At 42.0% G+C, this 18,969-nt stretch overlaps 1 protein-coding gene across 1 annotated transcript; it reads right to left on the bottom strand.

The window, feature by feature from the left end:
* Window positions 1-909: 909 nt before the first annotated feature.
* LOC121543044 (frizzled-6) lies at window positions 910-15,931 on the bottom strand. Its single transcript, XM_041852740.2, is given in 10 exon segments — window positions 910-2,805; window positions 2,924-3,376; window positions 3,594-3,742; window positions 4,884-5,024; window positions 5,026-5,088; window positions 5,090-5,485; window positions 7,334-7,742; window positions 8,040-8,236; window positions 13,501-13,812; window positions 15,582-15,931. Coding segments are annotated over 9 exon segments (2,151 nt in total). The 5' UTR covers window positions 13,687-13,812; window positions 15,582-15,931; the 3' UTR covers window positions 910-2,648.
* Window positions 15,932-18,969: the final 3,038 nt, after the last annotated feature.

Raw genomic sequence — 18,969 nt, 5'->3', positions numbered from 1 at the left:
ACTGCGTGTCAATAGGTCTGGAACTGGCACATTTGTTAACCACATGGTCACTTGTTCAAGACCCGTTTTAGGCTATTTGTTCCCCCTCAATCGCTTCACTATAACAAAGGGTTCTATTCAATCTGCATCGCAGAAGTTTAGCTTTACAGAGTGATTGAACTTTTACTGTTGAAAAGCAATATGTCAAGTATAAATACAGTAAAGTACACACACTAAAGGTTACAAAACAAACTTTTGAGCAAAATTGTGTTTTTAGACACAAGTGCAAACATCAAGGAGTTGGGCATTCAAGGAGGCGATCTGATGGGAATCGGTGATGTCATCGGCCTCCTACCTTGCTTGAGGAACAATAGAGGAGCAATAAAGAACAAAAGAGGAAATGTCCAGTCCCGTCTTCCCTATGTATTTTCCCTGTAGGCTAGCTGATGATGATTATGTTGATGATGACAAACAATTATAGGTTATGTCTATTGGTGCTTTCAAGACAACTGGGAACTTTGAAAAAAACGAGGTCAAATCATGACGTCAATGATTTTTAGGTCGGAGCTCTAGAAAGACACCCGAGTTTCCGACTTGGAATTCCGAGTTGGATGAACGTTCAAAAATATTTTTCCCAGTCGGAGCTAGTTTTCTCTTCATGAACGCACCTGAAGTCGGAGTTTTCCGAGTTCCCAGTTGTTTTGAACACGGCATATAACACAAACATGACAACCTGGTTCACTGTCTGTATGGGCGATACAAAACCAGGCATTCATTCATGAGACAAATTACATTTCAGTTTATTTTATTCAATAATATTTTATTAAAAGGAAATATAATTGATACAAAATATATATCAAATAGTACATACAACATAACACTACAAAAGCTCACAAAAATGTATAGGGAATTTAAAATAAAATAAAAAATGTTCTATAGCCTAAACAAGTCCATATGCCATCAAGGATGAGTAGTGGTTATACTGTTAATGTGTGAAGGAGTGGAAGCAAGATAACAAATTCCCTTTAGCTGTAACCTTTGTCTTCAGATAGCCACATAATACTATAGATTTGGGTGAAGATCAAGGACAGGGTCAAAATAAAGACAATAAAACAATACAGAATGGAGGGATTAAAATACTAATCAAAGTATTGTGAATATGTATGGATGGATAAATGGTTTTCACTAATACAGTGTGCAAGACTTATTCCCAACAGGCCTTTCGGGAAAATGCTTGCAAGAAAAATGTGTAGAGTCAAACACAATTAAAGGATTACCGGTAAGAATCATGCCAATTGAAATACTGAACAAAACCCACACATTTGTCCAAAAAAATCCACTCAACTAGGTACATGCTTTGGATTGGATTTCATCTCAGATTTTTCAACTAGAGTTTTCATATTGGATCATCAGTTATTATGTTAGGCATACATACTACTATATTTGGTTGAAACAAAACAAAACAAACATTATATATCTGTACAAATTGTACATTATCACTCAGTCTTTGCACTCGGTTAATCTATAAGTGGTAACTCCTCTAGTGTAGTGAGATGTCCAACCACAACAACTTCCATAAGGTCAAGAGCCAGAAATAAGCATGGTTACTTTGTCCACATATTTCACTGGAGATGAATACACACATGGAATGACTATGTCACACATGTAAAGCATCTGAAGACCATGATTTAGTTCATGAGGCACATTCTTCTAGAAACTGTAGTATAAAAGCATATGCTCCACACAGATTTACAGGAAATGAAGTTTATGAGGAGAGTCAGCAAAATTGAAAATTGCTTATGTAACTATTTATAGATATACTGAAATAAACATTGTAATGGAAATGGAATGAAAAGTCGAGTAGCATACTGAGTGTATTGGTAGTGAGACCCTCCTGTCTAATGCAATTACTTTAACTACAGAACTGCTATGCTTGCTACTCATTCTTTCATGATGGAATTGTCTACATGCAAATGACATTAACCATTTGAATACAACAATAAAATAAACATAGTTAACCTCTACAGCTAGATATCCTTGAAGTTCTGATTGTTTGGTGAAACATTCGTGATTTTCAGATTTTCAAGCGCTTAAACTCAGTGTAAAGACTAGTCCAGTGATAGAAAATAAAATAGTTTACATAAATATTGCCAGTGTATATTCTACACACTTTACATATCAAATCTACTAACAGAAAAGTATAGCTTTCATAAGTAAATAAACAATACGTCAACCTAAGTGACTGTTTTACAGCAGGGAAATGCAACCGTTGGTCTGAAGAGCTGCATGATTCTCTAACCTCATTCACCTTGATGTGGCCAGTGATCCAGTAAAGCTGACTGACGTACAGTAGCTACACCTGTTGGGTCGGTCAGTGAATGGAGCTCTCTAGGACCCTGGTGACCCACCTAGTCTCTTCCTTCCTGTCTCTGTGGTTTGAAGGAAAACTCCTGTTTTCTGCTGGTTTTCTCTTCTCTCTCTGGTACTATCGATCCACTAATATCACTGATTGATCTGAGAGTGTACACATCTGGTATGGTATGACAGGCTAAATCAGTTGCTCATTTGAATGGAAGAACAAAAACCAGCAGAAATTCAGTCCAGCCCCTGAGGACCAGAGTTGCTCATCTCTGCTGGTGTTAAGTATCTTAGGAGCCTGCTGGTTGGGCTCAGCCGCTGTTGTCCTTGTCCTTCTTCTCCTCTGGTACCTGGCGAACCAGGTGAGGGACGGAGCCTTTCGCGCTGCCGCTGTGAGAGTGGCTTAAAGCCAGGTCCTGTCCACTGGGCATCTGTCTCGTCTCTGATAGGTCACTCCTGGGAGTCATCCTACAAGACAAGTTTGCAAAAAACAACCTGTTAACGGTGGAGCGAACAAAACCTTTTGAAGTACGTATGTATAGGTCAGAAAGTACTTGGGAAAAAGGGTGAAAGTATCTGTCTTTACCTTCCCTCTGCGACTCTGTGGAAGCTCTCTGAGCGGCTGCTAACCTTGCTGGAGCTGCCCTTCTTACTGCGTCTCTCTGCCCCCTCTCTCCCCTCTCTCCCCCCAGACAGGGCCTGTCCGCTGGGCTGCCTCTCCCTCTCCCTGTCCCTCTCCCCCAGCCTGGAGCCACGGGTGGAGCTGCCCCTTTCCAGCTGCTCCCTGGCGGAGGCCTCAGACGAGCCCCTGGCCTCAGAGAGAGAAGCCTGGCCCCGGACGGCCTCATGGTTGCCCACTGCTGAGGTGCCGTGGTTGCCGGTGGCTGAGGCACCGGTGCTGGTGCCCATGGACTTGGAGATTACCTTAAGTTTGTGGGAGCCGGGGTTATAGTGGTTCTTCTTGTGCTGGACACGGCTGTTGTGTTTGAGGAAGAACTCACAGGACTCCTGAAGAACTCTGCGGCTCTCACTAATGGGGCTGGATAGAGAAATAGAATTAGAACACAGTATAATTATATTTATTTGCAATCTGTAAATGTTGCATACTGTAAAAACCCAAGTTGCTTCCCAAATGGCACCCTATTCCTTATATAATGCACTACTTTTGCACTAGGGTGCCATTTGGGATACAATCCATGTAGAAAATATGATTTGTTTCAGCAGTTGAGAGACAGGCATTAGTGAAGTGTTCATACTCTTTCTTCCTGGTCCTGTTGAAGAAGAAGGCCCATTCTGAGCAGGTCTTCTTGCTGCTGACCCAGAACACAGCTGAGATCCCAACCACCAGGGTCATCAGGTATTTAATCAGGAATAGGGACAGGTCCGGACGATCAGACTCTGTAGTCTGAAACACAACATTGTATTATAAACCGGGTTGTTTGAGCCCTGAATGCTGATTGGCTGAAAGCTGTGTTTTTTTTTACAGTTCTAATTACGTTGGTAACCAGTTTATAATAGTAATCAGGCACCTCTGGGGTTTGTGGTAAATGGCCAAACCCTTAGCCGTGGAATAATAACCATATACATTTACATTTGAGTCATTTAGCAGATGCTCTTATCCAGAGTGACTTACATTCATCTTAAGATAGTTGGTGGGACAACCACATATCACAGGCATAGTAAGTACACATTCCCTCAATAAAGTAGCTATCAGCAAAGCTAGAAAGAGGGTGGTGGGGGGAGGTGTCAAGGGAAATTGTGTTGTTTCAGGAATATTTTATTATTATCCTTTTTTGGGGGGGGGGGGGATTATTTAAGATACTCTTTGAAGAGGTAGGTTTTCAGGTGTTTTCGGTAGATGGGAAGGGACTTTGCTGTCCTAGCTTCAGGGGGAAGCTGGTTCAAACATTGGGGTTCCAGGACAAAGAAGAGCTTGGACTGGGCTGAGCAGAAGCTGCCCTTCCGTAGGGGTGGGAGAGCCAAGAGACCAGAGGTGGCAGAACAGAGTGCTCGGGTTGGGGTGTAGGGCCTTGAGCATAGGTAGGGAGAGGCAGTGCGCCGTAGGCAAGCACCATGGTCTTGTAGTGGATGCAAGCTTCGACTGGAAGCCAGTGGAGTGTGCTGAGGAGCGGGTTGACATGGGAGAACTTGGGAAGGTTGAAAACCAGGTGGGCTGCAGCGTTCTGAATAAATTGCAGGGGTTTGATGGCACAAGTGGGTAGCCCAGCCAACAGCGAGTTGCAGTAGTCCAGATGGGAGAGGACAAGTGCCTGGATTAGGACATGCGCCGCTTCGTGTGTGAGGTAGGGTCGTCCTCTACAGATGTTGTATAGTACCACACCCCCTCGTGCCTTATTGCTTAATTAGACCATTTCCATTTAAACATCTGCCAAATATCATCGTACATTCTACTGTGGCTGAAAGAAGGCATAAGAACAGCACTGATTTTTAACATCTATTAATGTTTGATGAATTTTGCAGTGGCATATCTTCATAGAGATATCAAATTATTATGAAAATGTTCTAGTGCTAAGCGTGTGTGTTACCTTGTGTGAGCAGGGAATGCTGTACTCCTGGCAGCGGTCATTGATCCAGGTTTTTTCCCAAGTGGAGCGCTGGCTCTGTTCATAGATGTAACACCCCTGCAGAGTGACCAGGGGCACCAGGTACAGACCACTGAACACCCCCGATACGGATCATAAACTTCTTCAGCTTCTCCTGGTTCCTCTCATCGTGCTGGATCACCTGACGCTACGTTATTGAGCGACACGATCCCAGCCAGCAGCAGAGACAGCCCCACCACCACCCCGATACACATCGGCGCCAGCACAAAGTACCGCAGCGCGTCCAGATCATAGAGCCCCACGAAGCACACGCCGCTGATGTTATCTCCCTCCACCTTGTTGAGAGCCAGTAGCATGACGGTTAGTGCTCCAGGGATCCCCCAGGCGACAGAGTGGAACCACACCGCCTTCTTCTCGATGGCCTCACAGCTCCACTTGGGCCCGGCCAGGAACCAGGTGATGGTGAGGATGACCCACCAGACGATGCCGGCCATGGAGAAGAAGTAGAGCAGCATGAAGAGTAACGTACAGCCTTTACTCTGGGAGCCGAGCACCACCGTGTCCATGGCAGCCAGGTGCACCGCCTGGGATGAATGAATGAATAAATTGATTAACGAATGAATTACTACTTTTATGTCCCATAGAGAAGTTTGCTAGGAAAATAAAAGGTATACCTGGCATACATATAAAACATCACAATACATAGCTACATAACTTCATCCCAGGACATACACTACCAGTCAAAAGTTTGGACACACCTACTCATTCAAGGGTTTTTCTTTATTTTTACAATTTTTTACATTGTAGAATAATAGTGAAGACATCAACACTATGAAATAACACATATGGAATCATGTAGTAACCAAAAAAGTGTTAAACAAATCCAAAATATATTTTATATTTGAGATTCTTCAAATAGCCACCTTTTGCCTTGATGACAGCTTTGCACACTCTTGGCATTCTCTCAACCAGCTTCACCTGGAATGCTTTTCCAACAGTCTTGCTGAGCACTTGTTGGCTGCTTTTCCTTCACTCTGCGGTCCGACTCATCCCAAACCATCTCAATTGGGTTGAGGTCGGGGGATTGTGGAGGCCAGGTCATCTGATGCAACATTCCATCACTCTCCTTCTTGGTAAAATAGCCCTTACACAGCCTGGAGGTGTGTTGGGTCATTGTCCTGTTGAAAAACAAATGATAGTCCCACTAAGCCCAAACCAGATGGGATTGTGTATCGCTGTAGAATGCTGTGGTAGCCATGCTGGTTAAGTGTGCCTTGAATTCTAAATAAATCACAAAGAGTGTCACCAAAGCACCCCCACACCATAACACCTCCTCCTCCATGCTTTACGGTGGGAAATACACATGCGGAGATCATCCGTTCACCCACACCACGTCTCACAAAGACACGGCGGTTGGAACCCAAAATCTCCAATTTGGACTCCAGACCAAAGGACACATTTCCACCGGTCTAATGTCCATTGCTCGTGTTTCTTGGTCCAAGCAAGTCTCTTCTTCTTATTGGTGTCCTTTAGTAGTGGTTTCTTTGCAGCAATTCAACCATGAAGGGCTGTTTCACACAGTCCCCTTTGAACAGTTGATGTTGAGATGTGTCTGTTACTTGAACTCTGTGAAGCATTTATTTGGGCTGCAATTTCTGAAGCTGGTAACTCTAATGAACTTATCCTCTGCAGCAGAGGTAACTCTGTGTCTTCCATTCCTGTGGCGGTCCTCATGAGAGCCAGTTTCATCATAGCGCTTGATGGTTTTTGCGACTGCACTTGAAGAAACGTTCAAAGTTCTTGAAATGTTCCATATTGACTGACCTTCATGTCTTAAAGTATTGATGGACTGTCGTTTCCCTTTGCTTATTTTAGCTGTTCTTGCCATAATATGGACTTGGTCTTTTACCAAATAGGGCTATCTTCTGTATACCCCCCCTACCTTGTCACAACACAACTGATTGGCTCAAACGCATTAAGAAGGAAATAAATTCCACAAATTAACTTTTAAGAAGGCACACCTGTTAATTGAAATGCATTCCAGGTGACTACCTCATGAAGCTGGTTGAGAGAATGCCAATCGTATGCAAAGCTGTCATCAAGGCAAAGGGTGGCTATTTGAAGAATCTCACATATAAAATATATTTTGATTTGTTTAACACTTTTTACATGATTTCATAGTTTTTATGTCTTCACTATTATTCTACAATGTAGAAAATAGTAAAAATTAAGAAAATCCCTGGAATGAGTAGGTGTGTCCAAACTTTTGACTGGTACTGTACATCACAAGACATGGGATGTATCCCAAATAGCACCCTATTCCCTACATAGTACAATAATTTAGACCAGGGCCCATAGGGATCTGGGGGCTCTGGTCAAAAGTAGTGTACAATATAGATTGGGTGCCATTTCAGACACAGATATAAACAGACCTTGTTGCAGGATGCATTGTTCCCAAGCAGGAAGCCAATGAAGTAGATGAGCGACACGAAGCTGTAGCACACGGCATAGAAGATGATTGGCCGTTCGGGGTAGCGGAAGCGTTTGACGTCGATGAGGAAGGTGAGAAAAGTGAAGAGCGTGGCGCAGAGGCAGACGATGGAGCACACCCCGATGAAGGTCTTGGCGAACTCGATCTCATGGGGCTTGGAAGTACATGTTGGAGCAAGGGGGAGCACAGTCCCCGCACCCAGGAACGTGGATCCCTGGCCGGGTCGGGTCTTCAGCTGAAGGGGGCACCAGAAGCCCATGTCCCTCTTGGCAGACAGAGAGGTCTTGGGTGTGGTCAGTCTGGTTGATGGCAGAGCTGAGCCATCTGGAGAGTAGAGGCAATCCTCCAATCTAGAGGAGAAAAGTTGGGTAAAGAGTCAAGACCATAACTAAATTAATACCATTTCAAAACTTAGTGCTGATAAATGTAATAACTGTTCAACTAGCAGTTAGCAAGCAGTTTATAAACGCTTACTATTTGGTCATCTGAAAAAAGTCATGCATGTGCCTTTTCATCTATAAATCTTGGCACGGTACAACACGCCTATGTATGTAACAGATGTTGTGGTTCAGTGAACCACGCACACGTGATGAGTAACCTTGCCTGAGACCTGGAGAATTGCGTTCAACCCAGTCAGTCACATCTACCTGTCACAGTGCAGCTCCGGAGGCCAGGTAATGCCGAAGGTGCTGATGTCCTTCCTGCAGTCTGACCTCACTGTTTCACACAGGTCACGACATGGCCGGATCACCTTGGTGTCCTCAGTGCATGCTGGGATAAAGGCCTGACACAGGAAGTGATGTACGTCTGGAGAGCAGCGCAGGTTGACCAGCGGCATGAAGGGCTACGGAGGTAGGGAAGGGGAGAGAGCGAGAGAGCGAGAGAGAAAGGGAGAGAGAGAAAGGGAGAGAAAGAGGGAGAAAGGGAGAGAGAGAGAGAGAGAAAGAGGGAGAAAGGGAGAGAGAGAGAAAGGGAGAGAGAGAGAAAGGGAGAGAGAGCGAGAGAGAGAATGACCGAGAGAGAGAGAGAGATACATTCAGATTTTTATGGTTCAAGAACATACTGTAAATACTAGGGTTGCAAAATTCCGGTATCTTTCCCTAAATTCAAAGGTTTTCCAGAAGTCCTGGTTGGAGTTTCTGGACTTCTGGTTTATTCAAACCTAATTCCAGGAATCTTTCAACCAGGATTTTGGGAAAACCTGGGAAAGTTACCGGAATTTTGCTACCCTACTAAATACCAGTACTGGGCTCCTGTACCTGTAAGGGTGGAGCTGAACAAATGGTCAGACATGTTTTTCATCCAACAACCAATATTGATTTCAACTAGATTCATTTAGACATCACAACAGTTTGTAATTAAAAAGTCAGTCAACGTGAGGTTAATTCTTTCAATCAAGGCCACAATACAGTACATGAAGGTCCCTTGCCATGGGCAAATCCATAAATAGAATCGTTTTATTTTCCTGTACACGTGACTTGGTTGGAAAAGCTAAAAAGGCTACTCTACATTAGAGGCTGTAATGCACTGTATTATGGTGCCACACAAAGGATTCCTTTCAGAGGCTGTCTCATATTCTTCCGTTTCAACAGATTTTAGTATATGGGGGTGGGCATCAGGAAATGACTCTGGGACTGGTTGGAAACCAGGAGTCAAGAGGGATGTTGACTGGAATGGACAGAACTGTTGGGCTTCTGCTCAGTATCCATTCCATCACACTAAAGCTGCTGCTCTGCTCTAACAACCGTTAATGAGTTCACAGTGATTTCTACCAAAGTATGAAAACACATCTTTCCAAAGCATGAATGGTTATTTTTGGCATTGTTTTGTCACGCTAAACAGAGTTTATCCAAATAAACAGATCTTGTCGAAGTAATGACCATATCACAAAAGCTTAAGATACCATCAGTAACGACTGCCACAAATCATTCCCAAAACAATTATAACTGTATCCTTCAAAGATTACAGACTGTATCATGTGGCCATCTTAATCTAAGGGCCACTTGCTTTGGATCAGATACACCATGTTATCAAACATTCCTGTTCAGCTTACAAATGCAGTTATGCAGAAAGAACTATGACTGCTGGCGGCAGTAAATCCAGCCGATGTTTACAGCGTATAAGCCACATTTCCCCCTCAATCCCACCATCAACACAGGGCCAACCTAACAACCCCACTATTCAATGTTCTCTCCCTGACTGTTTCCCCAGCACCAGGCTGGCAGCAGCCCAGATCTAGATGGGGCCTGGGGAACTGGCTCTCCGACTGTATGGCTCCTTGTTTCACTTCTTTGGAGGTCCCAAACTCCATCTCAAAGAGCTCTTCTTAGTCTACAATCTGCCGTTTCGTGTATTTGTCTGTGGAGCCACTGTAAATTGGAATACATTTGGAGTGTATTGGAATTGGGGCTGTCTGTCCTCATTCAAAAGCATGATCCATCTACTGATTCCTCTAGTGTAGATTTCCACCCAAGGTCCCTCGACTATGGATAATAATGACTCAATTAATACTGCAGTGGGCTAAATCAGGGTCACACAGAGTGTTTCTTGGTAGTCTTAAACAAATCTACTTTGAAACAAAAGTATACACCTCACACACATGGTTATGGACTTTACAAAAAAGAAAATACCTGTACCATGTCAGATATCGAGTTGAAATGAATTCAATTTTGAGTTTGCATTCCAACATTACACTTTATATACATCACAGAAGACGGAAATATAACAAACCCGTTTGACACAGAAACACCAGATTTTCTGCAGTTTTTTTTCTTCTTTTTTCTGTTTATTAATTATTACATTATGAAAATATTAATAACATTTCACTCATGAGGCCACTAGACGGCGATTTGGTCATTTGACAGCAAGAAAGGGCTACGCAATATAGCATCCTAACTTAAAAATGCATTGGTTGAGTTTGAAATGTATACTAAAAACATATGCTAGTTCTTCACTTACTGCTATTTTGGTCAGTTTCCTTACAGGTGCCTGAAGTGTTACTTTTAAGCTGCCAAACACTAGTAGAATATTGTCACATTGACATGGTAACAGGAACAATGCCCCTAAAGGAAAGGGCTAGTCCTCCATCCGGAAAATCATATTGAATAACACTGAACAGATGAGCAACAGGAAAATCAACTTCATAACAATACCTAGATCCCCATCATGGCACACTTTCCAACAGGCCATTTGGTCAGATTGACTGTCAGCAGTAGGTACTGTATGCATCTATTACTATAGATACCTAACACTGACACTTTGAAGTGAAGTGAAGGAGTGAGAGACAAAGAAAGGAAGAGAGGGGGGAGAGGTAGAAACAGAGAGAGAGAGAGAGAGAGAGAGAGAGAGAGAGAGAGAGAGAGAGAGAGAGAGAGAGAGAGAGAGAGAGAGAGAGAGAGAGAGAGAGAGAGAGAGAGAGAGAGAGAGAGAGAGTACAGTGTGGAAGGAATGCTGGCTAGTCTTTGTGTGAGGCTGGGTGTGTCTCCCTCCCCTTCCTCTCCTAAATCAAAGGCCGCCCCACACAACAAAGTACCCAGAGTTCCCTGTGGCTCCCTGAGGTTGTCCTGAAATAAGAGGAGAACCTCAGCTCAGCCTGATAGATAGACACCACACAAAGAGTACAGCATATCTCTGTCTGCTCCACACTCATTTCAATCGAGTACAGGCTTTACTGAATGAACCATAAAGATGGAATGCAATATGACATTTTATTAAATGTCGACATAACCTGAAAGGCCGCTCAGCAAGGAAGAAGCCAATGCTCCAAAACCGCCATAAAAAAGCCAGACTACGGTTTGCAACTGCACATGGGGACAAAGATCGTACTTTTTGGAGAAATGTCCTCTGGTCTGATGAAACAAAAATAGAACTGTTTCGCCATAATGACCATCGTTATGTTTGGAGGAAAAAGGGGGAAGCTTGCAAGCCGAAGAACACCATCCCAACCATGACGCACGGGGGTGGCAGCATCATGCTGTGGGGGTGCTTTGCTGCAGGAGGGACTGGTGCACTTCACAAAATAGATGGCATCATGAGGAAGGAAAATTATGTGGATATATTGAAGCAACATCTCAAGACATCAGTCAGGAAGTCAAAGCTTGGTCGCAAATGGGTCTTCCAAATGGACAATGACCCCAAGCATACTTCCAAAGTTGTGGCAAAATGGCTTAAGGACAACAAAGTCAAGGTATTGGAGTGGCCATCACAAAGCCCTGACCTCAATCCTATAGAAAATGTGTGGGCAGAACTAAAAAAGTGTGTGCGAGCAAGGAGGCCTACAAACCTGACTCAGTTACACCAGCTCTGTCAGGAGGAGTGGGCCAAAATTCACCCAACTTATTGTGGGAAGCTTGTGGAAGGCTACCCGAAACGTTTGACCCAAGTTAAACAATTTAAAGGCAATGCTACCAAATACTAATTGAGTGTATGTAAACTTCTGACCCACTGGGAATGTGATGAAATAAATAAAAGCTGAAATAAATCATTCTCTCTACTATTATTCTGACATTTCACATTCTTAAAATAAAGTGGTGATCCTAACTGACCTAAGACAGGGAGTTTTTACTAGGACTAAATGTGAGGAATTGTGAAAAACTGAGTTTAAATGTATTTGGCTAAGTTGTATGTAAACTTCCGACTTCAACTGTACATCCCAAGATTTACACCCATTGGTTGAGATAGAGGAAGGTGAAAATTGCAAAAGTGAACCCATAGGTTAAACAGCAAGCGTGAGGAATGTGCATTATTGTGCCATGCTTATATAGGCTATAAGGTATTTGGTATTTGGTATTTTATTAGGATCCCCATTAGCTGTTGGAAAAGCAGCAGCTACTCTTGCTGGGGTCCACACAAAACATGAAACATGACATAATACGTTAATAGACAAGAACAGCTCAAGGACAGAACTACATACATTTTTTTTAAAGGCACACGTAGCCTACATATCAATACATACACACAAACTATCTAGGTCAAATAGGGGAGAGGCGTTGTGCCGTGAGGTGTTGCTTTATCTGTTTTTTGAAACCAGGTTTGCTGTTTATTTGAGCAATTTGAGATGGAACAGAGTTCCATGCAATAATGGCTCTATGTAATACTGTATGCTTTCTTGAATTTGTTCTGGATTTGGGGACTGTGAAAAGACCCCTGGTGGCATGTCTGGTGGGGTAAGTGTGTGTGTCAGAGCTGTGTGTAAGTTGACTATGCAAACAATTTGGGATTTTCAACACATTAATATTTCTTATAAAAAGAAGATGTAATGCAGTCAGTCTCTCCTCAACTCTTAGCCAAGAGAGACTGCCATGCATAGTATTTACATCAGCCCTCTGATATAAATAGGTGAATGACATTCCACACATGGCTAACAGGAAAGAGGAGAAGAAACAAGACGCTATGCTGACGATGATACATTTGTATTCACTCCCAGTATTCCCGTAGAATAGGAAACAAAAGCGAATTATGTTATGCTTACTGGTTGAAGTTAAACGAGCATTCAGCCATCTGATTGAACTTTCGTGAACTACATTACGTGTAACTAAACACTGTAGCTACAGCGAGAGGGGATGGAAGACCTTCGAGAATACTAAGACACACAAGATACAATACTCAGCTGTCCATTAAAAAGACTGCATTTCCTCTACATCTTAGCATGTTCATAGAGAATGGTTTGAAAAATAGTTATTTTAATACACAATTAATCCTTTTGCACCTGTTGGATTCATGGCAAACATATGGAAAAAAAATGCTATTACATATGTAGGATCTTAATTTGATCACCCTGTTGCAGGAGAACTTCCCTGTAATGCAGCTAATATAAAATGCGTTGTGTATTTGAAGTTTAAAAAGGCTTCTGCAGTTTGTAATTTCCACTTTGAAATTTTAGACTTGATTTTTCCCTTACGAAAAATGTATCAACCCCTACAAAAATGTCCATTAATTATAAGCCACATAATAATTATAATTTCCTGTTGCTGCAGGATTCTTTTCCTGCTGTAGCAAACTGGCTCAAATTAAGATCCTACATCTGTAACAAACTGCAAGGTGTTTTTTCCTCTATGCTCCAAGTCTGATGGGAAATCTTAGGGTTTTATCACAGTGAGAAACACTCACCTCCATCCTGCTGGTTGCTATGTCCTGGTCATAGTGCTCCATCATGTTGGGGAAGAAGGTCATGTTGTAGGGCATCCCCAGGCAGCGATGCACCTTGATGGGTTCACAGGTGAACAGACTGTGGGCGTGGCAGCTCCTCACCCCTATCAGTGCCAGGCACACCCAGACCAGCCCGGCTATCATCATGGTGGCAGCCAGGTGCTAGGCTAAACTCTTTGTGTATAAACAGCACTATTTGGTTCAGTGGAAGGATATCTTTATGTTGGAGGCCGGATAACTCTTCATCCACATTTCTCTAGGCCTGCTGGGGTCCTATCCATGGAGACAAAAGGAGTAATGACAGGTAAAACATTCCCATCAGCCACCACGGCATCAGCACGGTGGCACGTTCGGAAGTCCCAAGCTTTAAAAAAGAACAGAGTATTATTTATCTGGTTTGTTTTGAAGGGTAAGTATGGGGTTTGGTTCCAAAGCAATAAAGGTCCAACGCAGCAGTTTGTATCTCAATATCAAATAATTTCTGGGTAACAGTTAAGTACCTTAATGTGATTGTTTTCAATTAAAGTGGTAAAAAAAAAAAAATATGTGCTTCTTAGCAAAGATATTTGCTAGGACTGTCTGGGAGTGGTCTCAGTGGGGAGGGGAAAACTGAAACTAGCTGTTATTGGCAGAGAGGTTTGGAACTCTCTTTCTTATTGGTCTATTAACTAATTTACCGCATCACCAGACAGGCTAAAACTCCATCTCACCAAAACAGGCTGACATTTCAGGTGGTGTTTTCAAACAGCTCTTACACTAAAAGGACATTATCATCATTTTCACAATTTCACAGTATTATTCCAACCTCAAAGTGTGGAAATATGTATAAAACACAGGAAAATCACGTTTTGACTGCACTGGGCCTTTAGCATCAATATTTGTAACATTAACATTTACATTTACATTTTAGTCATTTAGCAGACGCTCTTATCCAGAGCGACTTACAGTTAGTGAATACATATATATATATATATATATATATATATATATATATATATATATATATATATATATATATACTACCTTACTGATAAACTTGCTTTAGATCATTCATATTGATCTGAGTGGATTATTGCTAGTGAGAAATACATCTGTCCAGTCTCTTCTGCAGTGGTGAATAGATTATGTGGTGGAATTGCACACTGAATTGCAGACTAATTCAATATAAGCATCAGCTTGTTGATACAGGCTTGAAGCTTTAAGTGTCTTGTGAAGTCTGGTATGTAACAATGTCTGATTGGAGCATGCCACGCCATCTAATCTCACACAGGTAATCATTCACAGAAAGCACTGTCTGGAATGCATGCCGTTTGCATTCAATAAGTCTATGATTTGCTGTACTGCAGAACATAAATCACTTTTTTCATTTGCTGCAATAGTCCTATGCAGTATTGTATGGTTGGTTATTTGTTGTTGTGTTTATGTTTACATGTATGTGTGTGTTTGAGCTGTGGAGAGAATGGCTTTAACAATAGACAAATCAATCAAAACTGATTTAATGTTTATTATTATGATTTCACCAAACAATCTAATGTTTTGCTACTGTATCGATTGGCATTTAGCGAACCATACGAACCACTTCATGACTGTTTCTATCATGTACAGTAGCTTGGAATAGTTTAGCCAACAAAAACCATATTCGATTTCCAAATATCACTGAGAAAAGGCCACTGAATAGTGAAATGTTTTGACTTGGTCACAAATCACACACACTCCAGTCAAATTAAATGAAAAAACATAGATTTTTCATTTTTAAAGTAAAAAATAACTACTTCAGAATACACCCTATTGTCAAAGGTTGAAGAAAATTACACTGCAGTTACATGGAATACTTAGAAAGAATAGGAATATAAATGTCCTTCCTTCGTGTTTTCCCCAAATGGGCATTCGGAAACTCCAATTGTTCCTCATGTCTGGCAGCCAACTTCGGGAAGTGGGACTAGTAAATATCCCTGTCTCCGTGCCTTGGAAAGGGCCTCGATAAGTTTCAAATGTAACATTTATTTAGACAAGGACAGAAAAGTCACATCAATTACACTTACCCTTTGGTTGTTAGTTTTTCCTAAATAAAGGGCATCATTCCATAGCAATCCTTTCGGATTTTGCGAAAGAAATTCCAGCGACTTTCAACTATTCTCCGCCTTCTTTCTTTCAGCTCCACATCCTGTCTGTCTGCGTGTTCGATACAACACCCCCATACAGTTACAATCCGGGGAAACACTGGCCGTTGTCATTTGCAGGTGCTATTATCAAGTGCAGACAGTGTAGCCACAAACATTATGTATTTTATAATGGTACTATTCAAAATAGATGGATAGTCCTCGATCTCAGATAATACACGCATCATAACGCTGCAACAACTTTGTGCAATTAAATGATGTAAGGGGGAATTAAAGTTGTACATTAAAGATACACAATTAACGTAAAAGGGTTGCAGATGAGCTGTTGCGGCTGTGCACTGGCTTTTAGAAATGTCACAAAGAAATGCTGATCATGGTTGTATTATGTGATTGACTGGATTCACCAGCAGATGGCAGGAATGGTTCTACGAAGCACAGGCCTACAGTGTATCATATTGTAGCCAACTTTGGGGCCAAAAATTGGTTACAAAATTCTAAATGTCATGCATAGGACTCCTCAGCCATCATCTTAATCTTGATGTCTGGAGACATCTTGACACATAAAGTTGAGAAGTCTTGAGTTGAGACTTTGAGTTTAGCCACTAGACAGTAGGCCTATCAGGTTATAAAAACAAATGAGAGGCAGTGCACTACAGTAACTGAAGTCGTGTTTAGGGGGGGGTCACATGTTATCAACATGTTATTAACAGAATAATAGCCTACAATCTCGGCTGCATTCTATAGCTTTTAATTTTGGTCAAAAGTGCTGCCCATTCACTTTTTTCTCAACTGGGGGGATTGGGTCTGGAAGCATAGCACTTGACTTGCCTTTGGCAAAGAACGATTTACTAGAAAACCTTTTACTTGAAAAACACTTATATTCACTCTGTCCCATCAGCTGCTGTTTCTTTCACACAAGTAGTCTGCATCATGTACCCCTATGTGCGCGAACACTGCAACCTGATTATACAACATTAAAGTTGCCTGGCTACCCAAACTCCTTGCTCTGGCGAAACGCTACGCCACGCCCATTGACGTTAGTTTGTAGGAACTATAGAGCAAACATTAAAGTGATGCTCCAGAACTTTTGGATAATTTCAGCCGGTAGTTTTGAATGTGGTGCGCACAAGCCAAAACGGATCCATGTTTTTTGTGTACTATGTAATCCAATGGTGTACTTCGTCATCCATTTCTTATTATATGTTACATTTTTGCAATTCGTATGATATGTTATGAATCCAATTAGTACAATATGTTACAAATTTGTTGTGCTTAAGATCCCGGACTGCATCTTTAACTTAATCACACATGTATTTCACTCTTCTGATTATCCCACTGGATCTTGTCTTGGACTATGTCCTGTTTTCTCTGTCTATGTACACCAACCCTATCATGTTTCCTCACCATTCAGACCTAAATTAAATGTCTTAATCAGCGATATCAGACACTTAAAGAGTGTAAGTCATGTCAGAAGCTAGCAGATTCATTACTTACTAACAACAGCTGCAAATTCCAATAAAACAACATCACGTTTCGAAGTTTACTTTCCTTGCTTTGTCTAACAACACTATCATGAATCTAGCAAATAATTTTTGTGGGTCAGATTGTAGTATTTATTTTGTTTCATAGTACAAATGTTTATTAGCATGTTTCTCACATTGGCTTTAGCCACGAAGGGAGCAACCCACCTGCCCGGCAAGTGCAGGGGGTATGTCCAGCAACACATGCCTCGGGGGGAGTCAACGTCTGCATAGCACAATAAATTCCCATGATTTGTGAATCAGTTTGAATCAGTTCAGACCGAACAGCTAGTCCCACAGCCGACAGCTAAAATGGCTTTGGAAAAATACGATTTCTGCTAATAGGATGAAGTATCTAACAAAATAACTATATTATGGCTTTCACTAATCATAAACTATTTACATATAATATAAATGTCAGTACATTTGTGGACAAAATTCTTACTTAGCCTACTCAACCTTTAATTAGTCTTGATACCATACCTGGAGGGTGATGCATCATATTTTATATGTTATAAAGCATTATCCGAGGAAAGGAAACAGACAAAAAGTATTTTAGGTTCAATCAGAAGTAACATTATGCTCTGTTGCTGTTGTTGTTGTTTGAAATCAACCTTTGCTCGTTTACTTTCAGTGCCATTATAACTCTGCGTCATAAATATTTTCCTCAGGAACTGATGGATTCAACAGAACAGGCTGTTCTCATTGGGATGAACCCAAGATGCCAGTCATTGCCCAATACCAGCTTACTGAGTTTCAGCCTCAGGGCTAGAGGGTAATGCCAAAGAACCCACGCCATAGCCCGTGACAGCTTGTTCATTAAATTTTCCATGCGAAGTTAGGCTGAATAATTGCTGATGTATTTGATGTACTAAGCTTTGTGACACCAATGTAGCTTCCTGGAGCAATGCATGATAACAGCTGCAGCACCTGTTGCTGACAATGGCATGTGGCACTAAATTATGACATAATCAACTTTGACTGTGCTGTTCCTGAATCATCTACAGTACATTTTCAAAGCTGGAAAGAGGGAAAGTTGGTATGAGGTATGCAGAGAATGTCAGTTCAGGGAGGCATCTTCAATCTTCCATCACTGCATCAATCATTGCTCACATGCCTACCCACTGAACTCATCGCATGAAGCTGTTTCATGTCATAGTGTCCTTTTCAGTGGGACAGAAAGTGGCTGGCGCAGGGGCTGGCTGGGACATAGCTTCAGAAAGCGGCTGGGGCTGGGGCATAGCTGCCTAGGTTGACAGCCAGGGTGTCTGTTTCTGAGGCTGTTGATCTGGCAATGACTCTGAAACCTGACCATGCTCCTTACAGAATGATCCAAAATAATTTCCCCAGCGGGCGCTTGACGTTCCTCAATCTTAAAGAGGCCGTCATACTGTCTCATACACCCATCAGCCATGATTTATCAATGTATACTGAGCAAAAATATAAACGCAACATGTAAAGTGTTGGTCCCATATTTCATGAGCTGAAATTAAAAATATGAACAAAAAGCTTATTTCTCTCAAATTCTGTGCACAAATTTGTTTACATCCCTGTCATTTCTCTACCATAAGCCGCCTCCAACGTTGGTTTAGAAAATGTGGCAGTACTTCCAACCAGCCTCACAACCGCAGACCACGTGTAACCACGCCAGCCCAGGACCTCCACATCCGGTTTCTTCTGAGGGGGGGAGTATTTCTGTTTCTGTCTGAAATAAAGCCCTTTTGTGGGGAAAAACTCATTCTGATTGGCTGAGCCTGGCTCCCCAGTGGGTGGGCCTATGCCCTATTTTA

The sequence above is a fragment of the Coregonus clupeaformis genome, unplaced genomic scaffold (genome assembly GCF_020615455.1).
Source record: "Coregonus clupeaformis isolate EN_2021a unplaced genomic scaffold, ASM2061545v1 scaf2064, whole genome shotgun sequence".
In the NCBI taxonomy this organism is placed as follows: Eukaryota; Metazoa; Chordata; class Actinopteri; order Salmoniformes; family Salmonidae; genus Coregonus; species Coregonus clupeaformis.
Note: the sequence above shows the minus strand (reverse complement) of the source record. Positions and strands in the feature narration are given on the sequence as shown.